Raw genomic sequence first — 20765 nt, forward strand, 5'->3', positions numbered from 1 at the left:
ATTGTAGAATCAGAAATCTGCAAACAATGGAGGCGGAGGCGCGTACTGGTGCACTGCATGCGCGGCTGCTGGACCAGTAAGAACACAGAAAATCAAATGGTCTCTTTGAGTCTGTTAGCGACTGGAATTCTAAGAATTGTTGGGCTAGCTTCGGGTTGATTTTGGAAAGGAAAACGAGGTGATTTCGAGTGACTGTCAAGTTGAATTTTCTAGGCAGATTACGAGTGATGAATGGTTGTTTGTATGTGGTGGTTCAGTACTGGCTTTTTAACGAGGAAGAGGGCTCTAGAAAAACTGGGGATATAATTTATATTATTATATAACTTTATACTAATAAAAGCCAATGCAAAGCTTGAATTTTATTAAATAATATCATATTAAACTTTGTTAAACCACTATATTAAAGTTTTAAAATCATATCAAATAACTATTTCAATTAAAAAACTTTAAATTTAAAGATGGAATTTATATTATTTTCAATGATAATATTATTATTGCTTTTCCATACAAAATTTATTACAAGAAAAGGCAACTCCATTACAAAGCTAGCATGGTTGGTTTCGACAGCACCAGTGTTATTCTCACGCACCGGAAGGGTTCATGTGTGATCAAGCGACTTACATATAATCAAGACAAACAGTACGGATCAAACCAGAAACCTTACTTCCGGTTGATGCACGTAGCCAACACTATGATCATTAAACAGTTGTGTAAACAAATTCTTTAACATAGTCATAGAAAGCCTTGGCTTTTGCAGGATCAAAAACCTCCACACCATGGAAGCCATCCTCATCAAACATCGCAACCACGTCCACTCCACGCGACTCTAACATCTTCACCAGTTCCTTTTGCTTGTCAACAAGTGGATCCCCACCGTATCCTCTAAAGAAACACCTCGGCAGCCGTTTGATTTTGTTCTTTTCAAGAGACCCGCCAACAATGGGATTGCAATACTCATGATCACGATCGGTATCTTCAGGCAAAGACAGAGCCCACATCCTATCACTAGTAGCCAATGGCAAAACCGGATCATTGATCAACCTCTTCTCTGATTCAGTCCTGGTGACAGCAGAAAAATAGGGGACATTCAATATCAAACCAATGATTTTCAAGGGTTTGATATCAATATTCAAGGCAAGCAAGTTTGCATGGTAAGCAATGTTGCCACCAGCACTCATGCCCATCAAGAAAGACCTTGAAAAATCAAGGTATTCTTTAAACCAAGGTTCACAAGAAGGGCCGTTGATATCCAAAACTTGGTTTTGGACCCACTTGATAGACTCCATAGCATCTTGATATGCAGCGGGAAGGCGATGTTCAGGGGCAAGACGATAGTCAACAGACAGGACGAGAGCGGGGAAGTGAGAAGCCATGTCACTGCATGTTTGATGGAAAGCAAGAGTTGCAGCGCTGTAAAGAACAAAGCCACCTCCATGATAGTAAATAATGAGAGGGAGTCTGGTGTTTTGAGGGGGATTTAGGGGGCGAAATAAACGCAGAAATGTTTTGTTGTTGGGGTTTAGAGGGATGTCTTTCGAGAGCGAAAGTTCTTTGGAGCCTGGAGTTATTTGTTCTGTTGGTGGTACGTCAGGAAATGGGCTGTTTCTAGTGAGTGAGCCATCTGGATTCTCCACAAAATCGCAGAGATCTGTTAACTTGACAGAGGAAGCTAACATGGTTGAGACAAGGTAGTAAATTCTAAGGGAGATGAAGAACAGTATGCAAGAGGAGGAATTACTAGAAGGAAGGGAAGTGAATGGATGGTAGTCAATGTTGAAATTTTTATGGGACCATCCACTTGTTGGTGTATATGAGAGTTGTCTTTTATTTCATTGCATTTATCTTTGTAAAATTCCGCTGCGCCACTACAGTCAAACTTGTATTAATATCTCAAAATTATCTGTAGATAAACTCAAATTTAATAACTTCCTATAAAACCCAAAATCTCTCCCATAAAAATATAGGTTTACGCTAGGCATACTGTCCAGCACCCTAGATGCTAGGCGTGCAATTCAATACCCTTCCTATATTTTTTGGGCTCAAGCTCCGTGTCTCAGCCATAAATCCCAGCAGCGTACTTGAATCTAATATTTTCCATCCATGACGGGTTCAGGGAATTCACCTAAACCCAACATTTTCTTCAGAAATTTGGTAATTTTTCAGTATCCCACGCAAGTTCTTCGGTAATTTTTTCAATTATTAACTATCAGTCATCTTGTTTTACCGAATCAACTACTAATTATCAATCTTCTTAGTTAGAAAAAATATATCAAACTATTTTACACATCATCGTTAACAAAAACTCATTCAAGACAAAAAGACGATGGAGAAACATTGATGTATTGGCTGATAAACGGTCCCAAGAAAGACTATTTTTGGCTAGGAGATAAATGACGAGTGGATCTGCCTTGATGGAGTGTTTTTGTCACTACTTTATAGACAAAACTTCCAGCCTGCAAGGCTGAAGATATTGGATGATATCTCCAAGTGGATTTTTTTTTTTTTTTTTTGTATTTACGTTCATGCAAAATCTCATCTCTTATCTCCAAGTGGATATTGTCATTTTCTAGTTGATAATAACACTCCATTCATTAGAAGTTTAAACGATTTCTCTTCCTTTACCTTTAGTTAACAAGGGAAAAGATTGGGGCTGCAATTCGTCTAAAAAAATCAAATAAATGATTAAAGAAGATGATGAAAAAAATGATTTTCTATTTTTGAGAAACAATTTAATGAAATTACTGAATGACATGCAAAACTGTCAACCCCCCACACGCGCGCGCACTAACTCATTAGTAAATATTATAGATTATTATTAAAGAGGTAATATTTTTATCATTTCTCTTTAAATCTTCTTAACAACCAGATTATTATTTTTTAAAATAAATACATTATTCATGACAATTTATTTGCTTATGGCACCGGTATGTATAGAGATCCTTTTAATCAATGTCCCGGTTTTTCTACTTGAGCTCCGATGATGGCATCGCTTAAGGAGGATTGAAGCTTACAAGCACACTTATGGTTCTGACAAAAACAAGTACTACACAAACATTTCTTGCCTATACACCAACATCTTTGGCCTGCACAGTCTGCATTTTTATTGCAATGCAATGTAATCACGGTGCTTCTTGCTTCTCCTACATGTGAACCTGACAAACACAAGTCCACAATATTTTATTTTTTTAATTATGAAAGGTATAGAATAATATTTGTTTGTGTGAATATTAGAATGAAATATAAGAGAGAGAGAGACTAACAAGAAGCGATGATTAAAAGTGCAAAGACCAAGAAAGTTAGCTTGAATGAAGACTTCTCCATCTCTCTTTCTTTGCTATGAAAATACCTTAGAGATATGTAAATGCCAATTACTTGTTTTTTTTTTATATGCAATGAATTAATAAGGATAGGCTGTTATGGGGCTAATAATGGAAAGGTATATCTTAGTGAATTACATACCTTTTTTTCTATATCATATTATCTATAAATTATAATAATGTAAATATTAAGAAGGGAAAAGAGACGCCTACCTATTTATTCATGGATTTATGTTGCATTCTAAATAGTTACGTGTTTGGACAAAACTTGCCAACAAGATAAGATTTCAAATTTGAATCATATCCAGGCCAGTATGGATCAGATCCAATATTTGGGTTATTTTTTATGCATGAATTGTTCAGACTAAGAGAATTCACCATTTTAATGTGTTTCTTAATTATATACATTGTTTTTTATATATATTTAAATTCTTGAATTAATTAAGAATATTTTTAAATATTATTTTATTGAATTTCATTTGATTTTTATTTTTTCCTTGAATAAGATAATATAAATCGTTTTTTTATATAATATTAGCAAGTGTTCTTTTTATATAACCTATTATAAAAAAAATTTCAAATTTTAATAAGTTGATTTAACATGAACAATAATTTTTGTTATCACTAGCTCATTTGTCCGTGCTATACTACGGGCTGAACCATGTTTTTAAAAACATAAAAAAAAAAGTTATTAAGAGCACTGAGATTTTTTTCATCAAGTGATAAATCTTGTGTTAAAAAAAAACATGTGGATAGCTTATCAATCATTTCCTTAGCCAAGAATCTTATGTTTCATGATAAAAATAAGCGTGTTGACACAAGATTTCATTACGTATGAAATTGCATTCCAAACTAGTCAAAGTCACGTATGTGAAGACCCAAGACCAAGTCGCAGATATTTTCACTAAGCCACTTAAACATGATGTTTTTGCCAAGATGAGAGATATGCTGAGAGTTATAGGAAATCAATTTTAAGGGGGGATGTTGAAAATAAAATTTTTTTTTTTTTTTTTAAAACAGAGGAACTGGTCAACCAATCAAATTAAATAAACCACTTTACCAATTGAGAATCGGATGACCGATTAAGTTGGTAGAATTACTTTTCCTATCCAAATAGGATTTCCTTTGCTTAGTATAATTCATTGATTATCTAGGACTTTAGACCTATAAATAAGCTTATAATCAGAAGCATAAAACATAAGTATAATAGAAATAAAATGTGTATATAAAAGAAAATATGTAATGAAGCACTCTTTCTTTTTAAATTTTCTTCTTATTATTTAGCTTTGCTATTTTGCATTATTTTTCATAAGCTTCTGCTACACTAATTTTTCTTCTAACATTGTGGTGGTGTATGCAGGTAGGGATTTGTTATTGTGAAACTACTATGAATGGATGGAGTAGGGAGGTTGTGTTGCTACGCTTGTTTGCTTTTGCATGGGATTGTGGGGAAATGGCCATCTTTGATGTCGTTGGGATAAGAAAGGGGGAGGTTGTTGATGGAAATTAAGGTGTGCTAGTCATGGTGGAAGATTGTGTCTTGCTTGGTGGTAAAGAAGGGAAGAAACACCAATAGTGGTGTCAAGCCTACTGTTGTTGGTGTTTTGCTGTTGCAATAGAGAGCTGTTGCCGGGTAGGTGCTTAGCGGTGGATGTATTGGGTGATGGTGGTTGGTGCCACGGGTTATGAGGGAGATAAGATCATAAGGGATAGGTGAGAGCTGACGGGTTTTCTTTTCTATCTTTATTAGTTCATTTTGTGTTTTTTTTTTATGGATGCTATTTTGAGAAAGAAGGTGATGAGAGAGGGCTGGTTGGTGCACTGTCTCTTTTTATTTCTTTCTCGAGGGAGAGCCAATAAAGGAGAAAGAAATTAAAGTAAGTGTTGTCAGTTTTCGAAAATGGTTACTAAGTGCCGCACATGTGCGGCATCGCGACGAATCGTCCACTCTCAGGTATTTATCTATCTGGAAAATATGGAGAGACAAGCAATTATCAATAGAAAACGGAAATGGGAGTCACCACCTAGTATTTTGGTCACTAGGAACCCTAACTGGTCTTAAAGATCGGGTACGGAAACTGGTTGTGTAAAGGAAAGGTATTAGCACCCCAAATACGCCCTACCTAAGGTAAGCTGCATTGTTTGATTGTCTGATAAAAAACCAAGGTATTATTATTTTCTAATTGGTGGTCTGTTTAAGGTTCAAGAAAAGTCCTCCTTGATAAGGAAGTCCCTATCTTATAAGATAAAACCTAATCATTTCGATGTCGGCTGTCGCGGGGCGACGGCGGAGGCTTTCGTCGTGCCTCCTGATGAGGGGTGTTGTGTGTTGAGAAGGTTTTTGGATTTAATCATAAAATTATTATTAATGTTTAGGAGTCGCCACCTAGTATTATGGTCACTAAGAACCTATGATCTGCGAGATTTTGAGTAAGGGACTGGTTGTGTAAGGGAAAGACGCATCACCCCCAGTGCACCCTACCTAAGGTAAGCTGCATTGTTGTTTAATTGTTTTTTTCTAAATCGGGTTTTTATTTGTTGGTCTTTTCTAAAGCTTAAGGCAGATCTCTCTTCATGAGAGAGTCTCTACCTTATTGGGTTAAATCCTAACCATTCTAGAGTCTGAATTTTAGCATCACATTTCTACACCTTGTATCTTTAATACCTGAGGGTGTACTTTATCGTGTAATTTTACACCCCACAAATATTAAAGTCTACATCTGGACCCTAAAAAAAGATTGGAAAATGATTTTTGACATGTTGGTCAAATCCTAATGTATAATTATACACTGGTAACGATATCAATTTTTGGATTTTGTAAACATGAAAAAAAATGCAATTATAGTTTTTTTTTATGAAAAATATTCTTGGAAAAATTTTAGGATTTGGCCGTATGCAACAAAATATTTTTTTTTGTTTTTGAAAGTGTTTTGAAATTTTTATTTTTTTTGAAATATTTTAGAGAAAATCGGGTATTTTAATACTGAATTTGTATTTTACAGTGTAAATATACAACTCAATATTATAAAAAATTGTTAGAAAAATATTCTTAAAAATCACAATTTTTTTAAAGGATTTTTTATTTTTATTTTTTTGTCCACTGGAACAGTGGAACTCTTATGGGGAAGACGAAGAACCAGGGGAAGGGTAGTAGACCACCTGGCGTGGCGGTGATGGTTGGCGGGGGAGGATGACCTGAAGCCGGCGGTGGAGTTGGTTGGAGCGGCTAGAGCTGGAAGAGGAAGAAAAGGAGGAAATCTGCAGAGGGGAGAGAGACGTTCACAATGGCTTATTACAGACGTAGTGGTGGCTGGCTGGTGGTCTTGGCAACACGTGGTGGTGCTGGTTGCTCAAGGCGGAGCTGGAGGAAGAAAGAAGAAGAAGTAGAAGAAGAAAATCTACAGCGGGGAAAAGGAGGAAAGGAAGGAGAGGAGAGAGACGCGGTGTCTGTTGGTGCAGGAGAAAGGTTTCTGTGGTGGTGCTGATGGTGGGAAGACCGGTGATGGTGGTGGTTGTGGCCAAAGGCCACAGTGGAGAGAGAAAGAAGAGAGAGGACTGTGCAGAAAAAAACCGGGGACGAGGCTGGTTTTTTTTTATTTTTGGACCCGAATTTCCCCTCCCTCAGGCCATCAAATCCACCTATATTTATAGGCAGTGGAAGAGGACAATATTTTCTACACTGGAGAAAAATTGCAGCCCTTGATTCAGATGGGAAGGATCCCAACTGTTGGCTCAAAGTAGATATGGTGCACTGTCAAATTGTCAAATCTGCAGTTGTAGGCTACCTGAGTTGGCCTTTTTGGGGTGGTGCTACGTCTGTTTATTTGCCATTTAGCCGGTGAAGACCATACCCGGACGTAGATGGATGTCTGGTGATCAGTTTCGTTCAAGTTTTGGCAAATTAATTTGGTGGATGTTAGGGACATTAAATGCAGCTGCAAAGTAGGTAACCGGACCAGCTATTTCAGAGAATTAAAGAAGAAGATAAACAGTACCAGAATTATGTTATTAGCCAAAGTTCATTTCAGTCCTTTCTCTTTTAATTGCTTTCAATTGAACCCCTAATTAAAAACGACCTACATATAATCAAGACAAACAGTACTGATCAAACCAGACACCTTACTGCCGGTTGATGTACGTAGCCAACACTATGATCATTAAACAGTTGTGTAAACAAATTCTTTACCATAGTCATAGAAAGCCTTGGCTTTTGCAGGATCAAAAACCTCCACACCATGGAAGCCATCCTCATCAAACCTCGCAACCACGTCCACTCCACGCGACTCTAACATCTTCACCAGTTCCTTTTGCTTGTCAACAAGTGGATCCCCACCGTATCCTCTGAAGAAACACCTCGGCAGCCGTTCGATTTTGTTCTTTTCAAGAGACCCGCCAACAATGGGATTGCAATACTCATCATCACGATCGGTATCTTCAGGCAAAGACAGAGCCCACATCCTATCACTAGTAGCCAATGGCAAAACCGGATCATTGATCAACCTCTTCTCTGATTCAGTCCTGGTGACAGCAGAAAAATAGGGGACATTCAATATCAAACCAATGATTTTCAAGGGTTTGATATCAATATTCAAGGCAAGCAAGTTTGCATGGTAAGCAATATTGCCACCAGCACTCATGCCCATCAAGAAACACCTTGAAAAATCAAGGTATTCTTTAAACCAAGGTTCACAAGAAGGGCCGTTGATATCCAAAACTTGGTTTTGGACCCACTTGATAGACTCCATAGCATCTTCATACGCAGCGGGAAGGCGATGTTCAGGGGCAAGACGATAGTCAACAGACAGGACGAGAGCGGGGAAGTGAGAAGCCATGTCACTGCATGTTTGATGGAAAGCAAGAGTTGCAGCGCTGTAAAGAACAAAGCCACCTCCATGAAAGTAAATAATGAGAGGGAGTGCGGTGTTTTGAGGGGGATTTAGGGGGCGAAACAAACGAAGAAATGTTTTGTTGTTGGGGTTTAGAGGGATGTCTTTCGAGAGAGAAAGTTCTTTGGAACCTGGAGTTTTTTGTTCTGTTGGTGGTACGTCAGGAAATGCGCTGTTTCTAGTGAGTGAGCCATCTGGATTCTCCATAAAATCGCAGAGATCTGTTAACTTGACAGAGGAAGCTAACATGGTTGAGACAAGGTAGTAAATTCTAAGGGAGATGAAGAACAGTATGCAAGAGGAGGAATGAATAGAAGGAAGGGAAGTGAATGGATGCTAGTCAATGTTGAAATTTTTATGGAACCATGGAGAAACATTGATTTATTGGCTGATAATTGGTTCCAAGAAAGACTATTTTTGGCTAGGAGATAAATGACGAGTCGATTTGCCTTGATGGAGTGCTTTGATCACTATTTTATAGACAAAACTTCCAGCCTCCAAGGTTGAAAATATTGGATAATATCTCCACGGTGAATGATATTGTCATTTTCTAATTGATAATAACACTCCATTCATTAGAAGTTTAAACAATTTCTCTTCCTTTACCTTTAGTTAACAAGGGATAATATATTGGTGCTGCAATTCGTGATTAAAAGAAGTAGTAGTGATTATGTTCACGCGAGTGCAATAGACTTTCCTCATGGCATCTATATAAATTAACAGAAAAAATTAAACGATTTCTATTTAAAAAAAAAAACTCAGCAGCACCTCCCCTATACGGAAGGTTATCCAAAATTTTAAAAAAAAAATGACTAAAAAAAGACCCGAGTCTACTCGAGTCAAAACCCATGACTCGAGTTATAAGATCAGGACCTTGTAGGAAGCAAGTTAAAACAAATTAAAAAGCCTAATTCTCAATCAATAAAATATTGAGTGATAAAATTGAAAGAAAAAAAAATCAATAAAAAAAGAGAAAAAAAACTAAGTTAACTCTCTAGACTTGCGATGTTAGTCATGAGGTTCAGATAACCTTATAAAAAGTAAATAAAACAAATAATGAATGAGAATCCCTAACAAATCAAATGTTGAAAGATGAAATTAAAATTAAAAAAAATAAATTAACTTGTCAAACATGCGATCTGGATTATGAGGTTTGGATACTTTTATATATAAAAAAAATCGAAACAAACTATAAAGTTCAGTTGTCAACAAATCAAATGTTAAATATTAAAATTAAACAAATAGATTAAAAAACAAAAAAAAATAAAGCACTATCTCTTTTAATATTGTAATAATAATAATAATAATAATAATAATAATCCCTATTTTAATCACAGCAGAACAAATCATTTCATTACCAAAAAAGTTAATGGAATTAATCTTACAACGGAACACATTACTGGTAGCATGGTAGTCTTAATAGAATATAAAGGGGTTTATTTAAATAAAAAAACAAAAATATCTTTAATTTATTTTCAATATAACTTTTGGGACAACCGTCCGGTTTGGCATTGCATTCTAAATAAAAACTAGATAAATTTTGAAAAACTTTTATTTAAAATTATTTTTTTATATTTTTGAATCATTTTAATGCGTTGATATCAACAATATTTTTTTAAAAAAAACATTATTTAAAAGCATTTTCAAATAATTTGATTAAATAAAAATTTAATTTTAATAGACAAAGTCATTAAACACAACCAGGTGAAAAACTTGTGATGTAATATCAAATATTTTGATCTATATATGTCTCTTGGCTTTTCTATTTTTATCCATTTATCATTAATGATTTTTTTAACACACATAATTCTTAATTTATTAAATTATATATATGCATAAATTTTTTGATTTACACTTAGAAATATAATTATTTTTGTAAAAAACAATATATGACCTGCAATGAAGGCAGGTCAAATAACTAGTAATCCTCTGATCCATGTTGAGAGCGTGTTTGGCAGTGTGGTTGCGGGTGCTTTTCAAATAACTTTTCGTGCCAAAATGCATGCCAATGATGTTTTTTTATTTTTTAAAAATCATTTTTGACATCAGCACATCAAAACGATCCAAAACGTACAAACCATATTAAATTTTAGCAAAAAATAAAATCAAATTTTTTGGGAACGCAGCCGCAGCCGCGTTCCCAAACGGTGTCTTAATTTGAAAGTAGAACAAGATGTGATGATTTTTTCACCAAGATATGTCTCTTTCATATGCATGTATATTTGTTATATGTGTCCAAGATATAATTGTCATATTGATTTGATAACTAATTTGAAAAAAGATTACTAGATTAACCTGTGAGTTATTAAGGTAAATATTTTTATTAAAATGATGTTATTTATTTTTACTTTTTAATTTTGTTTTTTGGTGTTGCCACTAAGTAAACCTGTTGGGCTAAATAGTGTTTAATAACTGTCTTAAATTATAAGTGAACATCCTTCTAAACGGTGTTTTAGGAACAAAAATAAACAAGCTTGTCTCTTGAATAGAGATGAGCAAAAAATAAAAATTGCTGGTGGCGGATCTAAATTCAATCTTAATATATTTTTAAAAAAATATATTTAAAAAAATAATATAAAAATATTAATTAGAAGTAAATAAAAAAATTTCAAATTTTTTTTAAATTTTTTTTTAAAACGCAAAAACAAACATGCTTTAATAAAAAAATTCAACCCAACTTGAAATGAAAACAATTATCATCACCCAACTTTTGTACAATATAAAAAAAGTTACATTAATTTATTTAAAAAAAAAACAAATTCAATACAAGAAATGAAAAAAAATCTAAAGAAAAAAATAAAATTAAAAATATCTTAAAAGAAATTGAGATTGAATCTGGCTACTAGCAATTTTTAGTATAAAAAACAGAAAAAATAATATTTCCAACAACACTTTTTAACTAAAAAAACAGCTAAAACATCTACATGCTATAATATCGTCCACCGTCCATGCAAACACTTTATACTTACTATGTAGTTTATAGTATAATAAATTTATCTTCACAGTACATTATTTTCCTACGCCTTTTAAACTATAACGAGATGGCATACCCGCACGCTGCTGCGGGCTTATAAAACAAATATACTTGATAGTGTTATAATTGTGAACCATCGCTAGATAAGTAATAGAAACTAAAGGTATATGATGGAGCCAATATTTCATGACGGAAAAAAAAGTTGTATTGGTGATCAAAAAGTTAGAGACTGAACAAAATAATTTGCGGCAATCCACAGTATTTTTGTGAGGAAAGATACAGTGCTTTCACCACATGATTTAACTTTTCTTTTAAAAAGCAAAAAAAATTACAAAGCTAAATTCTCTACCAACCTAATATTAAAAAACAATCGACAAACATAATTTTGGAAAGAAAAAAAGATAATTTTAGAAAAAATCACAAAAAAAACCATTTAGAAAAATAATGTAGCAATCCACATTGTTTCGTGAGGAAAACAACAACGTTTTCCCCCATATGATTTAGTTTTATTGTAATTATAATTCTTAACCAACTTAATATTAAAAAAAAATCGACAAAGATAATTTTGGAAAAACTCTTGTGTGAAAACACTGTAGCAATTCAGTGTTTTAAAGAAAAACAAATTACAAAGCTAAATTCTCAATCAACTCACTATTAAAAAAATAAAATCAACAAAAATAATTTTAGAAAAAAAACAGGGAAAAAAAACCATGTTGGAAACACTGTAGCAATTCTCAGTGTTTTGTGATGAAAGCTATAGCGCTTCCCCACATGATTTAACCATATTTGTAATGACTTATAATTATAATTCTCAACTAGCTCAATATTAGAAAATAAAACTTACAATGATAATTTTAAAAAAATCATAAGAAAAAAAAACCATGTAGAGAGACACTGTAGTAATTCACAGTATTTTGTGAGGAAAGTTACAGTGTTTTCACCACGTGATTAAACTTTATTATAAAGTTAAATTCTAACCAGCTCAATATTAAAAAAAAAAAAATCGATAAAGATAATTTTGGAGAAAATCATAAAAAAAAACAAACACAAAAAAAAAAAAAAAACCATATAGAGAAACACTGTAACAATCAACAATGTTTTAAAGAAAAAAATTACAAAACTAAATTCTCAATCAGCTTAATATTAAAAAAATAAAATCAATAAAAATAATTTTAAAAAAATAAAATAGAAAAATTATGTAAAAAAATATCGTAGCAATTCACAGTATTTTAAAAGAAAAAAATTACAAATAAAAATTTTTAATCAGGTCAATATTAAAAAATATATAAAAAGTTAAAAATTAAAAGAAAAAAAAAGGGAAAAAAAATAAAAAGTGCAAAAAAATAAAATAAAAAAAAAACGAAAAAGTGACAAAAAAAAAAAAAAGGAAAAAAGGAAAAACAAAAAAAGGAATGCAGTAATATATTACTGTTATAATCCACAATATAATTGGAAACTTATTACTTAATAATAATACCTAGGCTTTCTGGATTATTAATTAGGAATAGTAATCGCTTAGCAAATTCTGCAACGGAGGATGGGCGACGTCCAAGGGAAGAGAAAAGGTGATCCGGCTATTGAACGAGATCGGGGAATCCAAACTCGGGAAGATCAGCTCGGGTATTGTGAGAAACGGTGCATTTTTTTTTCCTTGAAATATGAGATCGGAGGAAAGATTTTATGTTCAGTGTTAGATTTTTAGCTTTTCTTTGCTGTTCGGGACTTGTTCTTACGCGTAGAATGACTCTGTCCAGATCTGATTCTTTTTTTATAAATAAATGTCATTCTAATTCAATATTTATTTAAGTTTACTTTTCTTTTATCCATCCATCCATCCAGGAATGACCTGCTAAAATACACAAGGAGTGCAGAACAAGGCATAGAATACCACAACAAGAAGCACGAGGTAAACTAATTTTAGATCGCTTACTGCTTACCAGTTTTGATGATGAAAAAATTTGAAGGATTTTGTTGCTCAAAAACCTCAGACAGCAAACTCGAAGTCCCTCACTAACAAGGACAGGACGGCACAGTGTTTTAACCCAAAAGTTCTCTACGATGTCTATCCATGTCATATTTTCCAGAGAATCATTAATCTTCATCTCGGTGCTTGAATGAACTTGTTAGGATTGTTTGGTGCATGAAAGAGATAAACACTCTGTTTTGCCAGTATTGTTATGGTGTTGATCCATCATGCTGTAGAATTCTATAACAACAAGTCCAAGGTAAATTTCTGGGCTGTGAAAACTCCTCGGGTTATTTCTATGTATTGGGTGGTTAAAACAATCAGCATCATCTAGTACTATTTGCTAGTTATAATGTTTATTTTATTTTATTAATTTTCCGCTGCTAAAAACAAATTAATTCTGTGTACTCCCAACTTATTTTTTTGTTCCCGTCAATTTCTTTTTCAGGGTGCTAAATTTAAGCTGGTGGAGATCATATCTGCACGTTCTTTCTTTTCTATGGGTGTTTGGGAGCATATCAACTTCACTGCTTCTGAAGATGACAAGTCTCTGAAATTGTTTTTTGCTGAATTGTCACATGGAGAAGCTCATTGGGGAACGAATCATAATACAGAAGCCGAAAAAATCACTGCATGTTGTTTGTTGGAAGAAGGTGAATTATGCATTTCTTTTGTTCCTTCTTATTCGCACTCTGGTGTGTTTGTCGATTTCTATGCACGAATTGTATTTTATCATTACATGCATAGTATTTTATATTATTGTTTCTGGTTTGTTTATTATTATTATAGGGTCTACCAAAGATTACTGTGGATTTTGTCCCCATGAAGACAAAGTTTATCACCCTCTTCAGGGATTTACAGCAGGGATTCGCTGGTGATTTTCTTGCTTTTTGTTGAGGAGCTTCCTTCAACCAATATGCCGAAAACTATAATGAAGCGCAACCTTATTCCCACCCAATAGTATCCTACCCTACACCCCTTCAGCTAGCAAAGGAATTTTCCCACAGATCCATTTGTTAAAGCTTTCTCAGTTTTAATGGTCCATGTGCATGTTTGAATAGCTGTCTTGCGAATTTGTATGTTGTTGTTGCGGTATCTTTACAATGGAAAGAAATGAAAAGAAACTAAGCTTGCGAGTTTGAATGAGCTTGAAATATTCTTCATTTGAAGGATTGTGAGTGCACTAAGCTTATTTTAAAGTGTTTGTGTGGCATCATCTTTCTTTGATTTCTATAAGCAGGCTTATGGATTTTTGAATGAAGGGAAGTTGTCAAGATTCCAGTGTTTCAACCTTGATCCCCAGCACCTTAAGGATATGTGTGGACCGTGGTAGAGGAAAATGGTGAGTGCACTCAATTTTTAAAATGATTTTGGTTGGTTGAATTGCAATTAGTTGATTTGATTAAAAACCTATTTGGTATTTTGCTTTTCTAGTTTTACTATTTTGTTTTAAAGTTTAGTAGTTGAAAGGTTTAGAGCCTACATGGTGTCTTGTTTCTCCTACTTTTTACTATTCTTCTTCAAAGTAAAGCAATTAAGAGTACAAAGTGTTTGATGGGTGATTGTTATAAAAACAAATCAAAATGTATATTAGCTTTCATTTCAAAATGCATGAAAATTGATTTTTTTTTTTTTTAATGAAAAAAAGGGTGCGTATACTATTTAAAAGATAAAAATAACTTTAAATTATAAAAATACCAATGTTATATATTTTACCTTAATCCACTAAGTTTAAAGCATTATAAAGATAAAAACAAGCATTTTCTTCTTCTCTTTTTTAAAAAAACTTGTATTACTCATCACTTTTGATTTCAAGGATAGAAACCATTTTTTTTATTTAATCTCTTAATAAAAATCTTAAAGTTATGTTCTTAATAGTAATTTTAGTTCAAGAAACATTGCACTTGATTGCCAAACATACGAGTGGTTTTAACTAGGCACTACAATTTCAACCAAATTTGATGGATACCGACCCTAAGGTGTTGGAAATTTTATGGATAGTAAAATTTCGTACCCCTTAGGGTTGGTATCCATCAAATGGATGCTATCTGCTCTACCTAATCAATTTGCTTGTTATTCAAATAGCTTAGATAGACCAACAGTTATGTTTTCTTGTGATAATCTTTTTATTGTTGGGGTTAAGACTTAAGAGTCCAAATTATTTGGGGGATTCAATCGGTTAACTCCCAGGAGAAATTGTTGATTCCATTGTGTCCCGCTTGAGAATTAGAGAAGCAGGAAGAACTAGCATCCTTTAGGGTAGATGGAAAAATGTGTGGACAATGACCACTTGCTTACACTTTGATGGTTACAAATTCAATGCGAGATGTATGCCTGAATGAGAAACTGTTGACTACGTGAGTGTGTATGATGGATGAATCAAGTGTTGGACTCGCATAAAAGTTTGAATTTAAACAATTTTATGATCTCGTTTTGATTTGAATGAAAGTTTTCATCTTGATGTTGATAAATAGATTAGCTTTGCAATGCCCCTGGAGAAGTACTCGAGCACTTCTGACCAAAATTTTACTTCATTAACTATTGTCATCGTATTAAAGTAGCAGCATCAAATGCAGACAGGCTCCTTGCCTATATTGATAAATACGTCACCTTCTTGCATAAATTTACTATGCATTTGACTGATTTGTGTTCATATATTAGAATTTCAAAAATTTAGGAAGGTCTTCACTCCCTTCACCAGTTTTCATAAGAAAATCAAGTGGAATTTGTATCTGTAGTGATTAGAGTTCTTAGTTATACTTTGAACATCAAATGCTATTTTAATATAGTATATTAAAATAGCATTTGCAAGTTAATTGATCATAGTGCAAAAACAGCAGACGACAATCTAAGGATTTGTGTCTGGATATATGTATTTGACTTTAGCTGTCTAAACAATGTTTGTTGACTTGTGGGAGCTTGTAACTGTTTATTTTAATGGCCTTTCTATAATCCTATGATCCATATTGACGTAAATCTGGATGTTAAACAAGAAATTGATTAGGTTTTCACTCAATTACATGCCCCCTTTTATATGTATGTATATTTGTTATATGCATCCACAGTGTAGTTGTATATCCAATTCAGAAACTGATTTGAAAGGGGTCATTGAATCAACCCGCGGGTCATGGATTCAATTATTTTTATTAAAATAATGTTATTTTATTATCAAAATATTCTTCTTGGTGCTGTCTTGGTCAAGTTGGGACCAAATTTAATTAGATCAACGAGTCAATGAGTTGCACCAGGAGGATCATATCTTGGAACTCATTTGGGTCATGAATTTTTTCAGGTTGGCTAGAGCAGTTTAACAACTATGATCCACAATGCACTATAATATAATACTGGTGATGGATTTAAAGGAGGTAAAACATGCTGTGAATCCATTCGGCTTCACACCATATGGAACGCATTTGCTTGGGGTGTGTTCCGCAACCTGCAAATGGACGGTACAGAGTTTTCCACGTGTTAAAGCTAGGGCATTATGGAGTAAATATCTTGAAGTAGGCGGTTACGGTTGCCGTTTATTAATTTACCCTAAAGGCGACTCCCAAGCTTTACCTGGGTGCATCTCAATCCATCTTCAAATCATGGACCCTCGCGGTACATCATCGTCAAAATGGGATTGTTTTGCTAGTTACCGTTTATCAATTGTTAATCCACTTGATGATTCCAAAACCGTAAACCAGTAAGAAAAAATCACACGGTTGGTGTGATTTTACCCCGGCTTCTACCGTATTTGATTCCAAATTAGGCTAGTATGGATTTACACTGCGTAGTCAGACAAAGCCTTAGTCTGCTTATGGATTTACCATGCCATTGAAGTTTTAAGCACTTAACGAGGAGGATTTAGTGATACTTAGATTTCTTTATGGTATTTATTCTTTTATAATAAAAATTAATGTCATTTTTCAATAATTTTGAATTTTAGAAAAAGAAAAACTGATACAATTTTTATTTATTTATTTACCGGTGATAATTTTTAAGATTTACACTGGATCTTTTTTACACGAGTTATGTGTCAGTTATTTTTATTAAAAAACAAAAAGTTTTCAATTTCAGAATCCATTTAAATTTGAATTAATTAAGTTAATCAAATCACTAAAAACTTTTTCAGATTATGATTTCATTTTATAACAAGTCAAGGAATATTTTATTTTTCTCTGGTCAAGTAATAGTAAGAAATAACATTTTAAAAAAAAAAAAACTCTGATTTTGAAAACATGAACAATCATGGATAAATTAAATTGGACATTCTTGAGATTTATAGTATAATTTAGCTGACCAGTTTTGTTGTTTCCTAACAAAGTAATTGTTTATTCATCAGAGTGAATGGAAAGTAAAAACCAACCAATGACAATCGAGATAAACCCTGTTGGTGTTAATGGATATTAATCCATTGTGCAAAATAAGCTGAATGATTTCAACTATTGACCTGCATGCACTTGGAATCTATTGATGTGGTTTTGTACAAATTATGAGCTGATGAAATTAAGTATTTGTTTCAGTGATTGGATTGAAGTTTAATGCTCTCAATTTGCAGAGCTTCGAAGAAGCAAAATCGGCTAGGCAAGTGATGTTGGCCACAGATGATCAGAGCTGTAAACACTGGTATTCACAGAGCTCCAGAGTAATGCTACTATACCTTCTGTCAAGTACTTGCATGTTTTCTTTGATTCACAGAGCTCCAGAGTAATGCTACTATACCTTCTGTCAACTGTCAAGTACTTGCATGTTTTCTTTGATTCACAGAGCTTAATCTGATTCTATAAAAACACCATACAGTATGTAGCTTCCTTCACATCTCTTCCTCTGGTTTTATCCTTCTTTGATTTTCTGATGAACATAATATTGTTGCTGCTTTCTTCATTTTGACAATCTTAACGACTGAAACTCGTAGGAAGCATGCTGCAGGATCTAAACAACTGAATTGCTTCTGGTCACATGAGGGTGCTCTCATTATATACTTCATCTTAAGTGTTATAACCTAATTTTGAATCCCTAAATTTTATTTTATAAGAAATATTTTTTATTCAAGAATTTGAAAAAATAGAGAATTAAAGCCAGAAATTAAACCAAGAGAATCTATTTTCTTAAAATATCCATCAAAAGCTTATAGAATAATAATAGCAAACTTCAAATCCTTTTTTCAAAACTTACTATTTATCAAAATAAATGGCTCAAAGTTTAATTTTATTTTTATCATCTTTACGGATTCAATACCTATTTTATAAACAATTTAGATGATAAGTCTCCTTTTGAAAAGGATTGTGGTCAAGATTTTTGCAAATAACCAAGTATTTAAATCTCCAGGATCGATATATATTTTAGAATATTTAGTTTTATTTAATTACTAGATGATAAATCTAATTTTCCATCCTAAAATACCTTTTTCAGTACTTGCCGGGACATCCACCCATATGCTACAGCTAGAAACACAAGTAACAAAGACATAATATAGAACTAGTAGTAATTGATTGCTTTGTTATGGTTTTGGCTTTGGCTTTGGCTTTGGCTTTGGCTTTGGCTTTGGCTGTGCAGCATGATCTCTTAACCAGGTCAAGATAGTCCCGAACACAAGCTCCACATTTTCCTTAGGCTCACCAACCAACATATGCCACATACCAGGAAAGATCTTCAATGTTTTGTCCTTGCTTGTAGCCGATTCATACACAAAACTAGCCGACCTAAAGTCGCACGCAAAATCATCCTCCCCATGCACCATTAGAAATGGAACCCCGAGGTCATAGCAATGCTTCCTTATGTACTCACAAACCCTCAAAAACTCTAGTGCAGTCGCTGCCGGAGGCTTCCCTGACTTCGGGCGATTCGGGTTGTTGGCTACCAACCTTCTCTTCCATTCTTCTTTGTATGATCTGCTAGAGACTGGCTTTGAGGCCACAACTCTCCATGTGGGCGCAAATAGTGCTGCCAAAGGAAGTAGCTTCTCTAATGGCCACATAGGTTTAAATTTTGCTGAAATACCACACATAGCACCACTTAAAATCAAGCCATCCCATGTATAGCCTTGCTTCAAACATATAAGGATTGAAATTGCTCCTCCTAGTGATTCACCATATAGAAAGGCTGGCAAGTTAGGGCTGTTAGCCTTGACCGAGTCAAAAAACATTATGCAATCACTAACAACATATTGGATATTTGGGATGTGACCACGTAGTCCATCTGAATAGCCATGGCCTTGGAGGTCAAGTGCACAAACCAAGAATCCAGCTTTGGCTATGGCTATAGCAGTTAGTTCATTGAGCCAACTGCTTTCTGAGGAGTAGCCATGGACCATGGCTACAATCCCTTTTAGCTGAGAAGTGGGATCATCAGGACGCCAAAATTGAGTGAAGATTTTCATCTTCTTCTTGTTGAACATGAAGCTTTCTTGGTGAAGAATTTGGTGCTTCTTGTAGAATTCTTCTCTTGTGAGGTCTCCATAGGGACTTTTTTCATTAGCTTGGTGAATTGGGTGTGACAACATTTTCTTGTCTTGGAAGCTTATTAAAGATTGGCAGGAAAAATTATTGGCTGAAGATGGAAATGTCGAGGATGGAAATGCACTTTTTATAGACATCTTCGAGAATCATTGAATGCACAAATTTATTTAAAAAAAGAGACAAAGAGCTAGCAAGCTTGCTGCTAGCTAGCTAGCTAGCAAGCTAGATACGTGACAATAGGAATGGGATTCTTGCTGGGGCATTAGTATTTATTACACGAGAAATTTCCTTATTTTTATATTCAGCCGTCTAATCATCACACCTAACAATTTATACATGCGTCGCTTAGATCATGACATAGCCCAGCAAACATAATTACAATAAATTATTAGATAATATATTTCTTAAGAGTACTCAAATCCGATTAAAAAAATAGGTATTGTTCTGTATCTTGGTAGTTTTTCTTATTTTAATTAAAAAATATATAAATAATATATTTTTTTTAATGGTTAAGGCAGAGTTTTTACTAAATCTCATGTAAAACCATATAATTTTTTTTATTAACTAAATGGGATTGAATCTGTCATCAGACAAAACATAACCTTAAGCACAAAAATGTGATTCAAATTTGAACTATCATATGTTCAGGGTTTTTTTTTTCTACTTCTTTTCATGCGAGGACCCTATCATAGATTCATAGAGATTCTGCTTGTCACAGAGATTTGAAGTTAATAATATATAAGAGTGTGTATTTAAAATTAATTTTTTAATTTTATGTTGATGGAAATACTTTTTTTTTCCAATTTCTATGCTGTTTTTTTGAAATTATTGAAAGAAAAAGAAATCAAAGCGAAGTGCGTGTGGTATTCATTCAAGAAGACAAATGAATTAATTCATTCTGTACAAACAACATATAAAAAAAAATTAAACAATTTGAAATTGCTTTTTATTAACCTGTGTTTTAAACATAAAATATACTTATCCCATAAATAATAAACTGTGTTTTATATAATTTTTTCTATAATTTATTTAAAAAACAAAAACAAATACTCTCTTAATCCACCACAGCTAAATATTACCAAGCTACATCATCCATGATCACGAGGACCCCTCCATAGCTAGTCAGCTATTTTCCCCTGTCTGCTACCGACCAACTAACTTATTAGCGAACTATTAATT

General features: G+C 33.6%; 3 protein-coding genes across 9 annotated transcripts; 1 reads left to right on the top strand and 2 right to left on the bottom strand.

Moving 5' to 3' along the window:
* Window positions 1–445: 445 nt before the first annotated feature.
* On the bottom strand, window positions 446–8631 carry LOC7471692 (probable carboxylesterase 8). Of its 5 annotated transcripts, none has more exons than XM_052451860.1 (2): window positions 7818–8631; window positions 446–1041 (listed from the first exon to the last, which is right to left on the bottom strand). In XM_052451860.1, exons 1-2 carry the CDS (start codon window positions 8450–8452, stop codon window positions 699–701), a joined length of 978 nt encoding a protein of 325 aa, XP_052307820.1. In that variant the 5' UTR covers window positions 8453–8631; the 3' UTR covers window positions 446–698. The 5 variants fall into 5 exon arrangements, with proteins under 5 accessions (XP_052307820.1, XP_052307811.1, XP_052307797.1 ...); XM_052451851.1 differs by having other exon boundaries at window positions 446–894; window positions 7671–8630; XM_052451837.1 differs by having other exon boundaries at window positions 446–767; window positions 7544–8627.
* Window positions 8632–12630: 3999 nt separating this feature from the next.
* LOC7471693 (uncharacterized) lies at window positions 12631–14289 on the top strand. 3 transcript variants are annotated; one of them, XM_052452537.1, is made up of 4 exons: window positions 12631–12797; window positions 13017–13083; window positions 13592–13796; window positions 13995–14289. In XM_052452537.1, exons 1-4 carry the CDS (start codon window positions 12715–12717, stop codon window positions 14102–14104), a joined length of 465 nt encoding a protein of 154 aa, XP_052308497.1. In that variant the 5' UTR covers window positions 12631–12714; the 3' UTR covers window positions 14105–14289. The 3 variants fall into 3 exon arrangements, with proteins under 3 accessions (XP_052308497.1, XP_052308496.1, XP_002299049.2); XM_052452536.1 differs by having other exon boundaries at window positions 12633–12812; XM_002299013.4 differs by having other exon boundaries at window positions 12636–12812; window positions 13933–14289.
* A 4339-nt stretch (window positions 14290–18628) lies between these two features.
* LOC7457642 (caffeoylshikimate esterase) lies at window positions 18629–19686 on the bottom strand. The gene has a single exon (XM_002300535.3). The coding sequence runs from the start codon at window positions 19628–19630 to the stop codon at window positions 18629–18631; it is 1002 nt and encodes a 333-aa protein (XP_002300571.2). The 5' UTR covers window positions 19631–19686.
* Between the last annotated feature and the right edge of the window lie 1079 nt (window positions 19687–20765).

The sequence above is a fragment of the Populus trichocarpa genome, chromosome 1 (genome assembly GCF_000002775.5).
Source record: "Populus trichocarpa isolate Nisqually-1 chromosome 1, P.trichocarpa_v4.1, whole genome shotgun sequence".
Taxonomy (NCBI): domain Eukaryota; kingdom Viridiplantae; phylum Streptophyta; class Magnoliopsida; order Malpighiales; family Salicaceae; genus Populus; species Populus trichocarpa.

What these genes read in the sequence shown, in the direction of transcription:
- LOC7471693 (XM_052452536.1), top strand. Translation starts at nt 12,715, where the DNA reads ATGGGCGACGTCCAAGGGAAGAGAAAAGGTGATCCGGCTATTGAACGA. An exon ending in CTCGGGTATTGTGAGAAACG is followed by an intron (nt 12,813 to 13,016) that starts GTGCATTTTTTT and finishes CCATCCATCCAG; the next exon opens with GAATGACCTGCTAAAATACA. An exon ending in ATGTTGTTTGTTGGAAGAAG is followed by an intron (nt 13,797 to 13,994) that starts GTGAATTATGCA and finishes CACCCTCTTCAG; the next exon opens with GGATTTACAGCAGGGATTCG.
- LOC7471692 (XM_052451860.1), bottom strand. Translation starts at nt 8,452, where the DNA reads ATGTTAGCTTCCTCTGTCAAGTTAACAGATCTCTGCGATTTTATGGAG. An exon ending in AGGACTGAATCAGAGAAGAG is followed by an intron (nt 1,042 to 7,817) that starts GTTGATCAATGA and finishes ATCAGAGAAGAG; the next exon opens with GTTGATCAATGATCCGGTTT.
- LOC7457642 (XM_002300535.3), bottom strand. Translation starts at nt 19,630, where the DNA reads ATGTTGTCACACCCAATTCACCAAGCTAATGAAAAAAGTCCCTATGGA.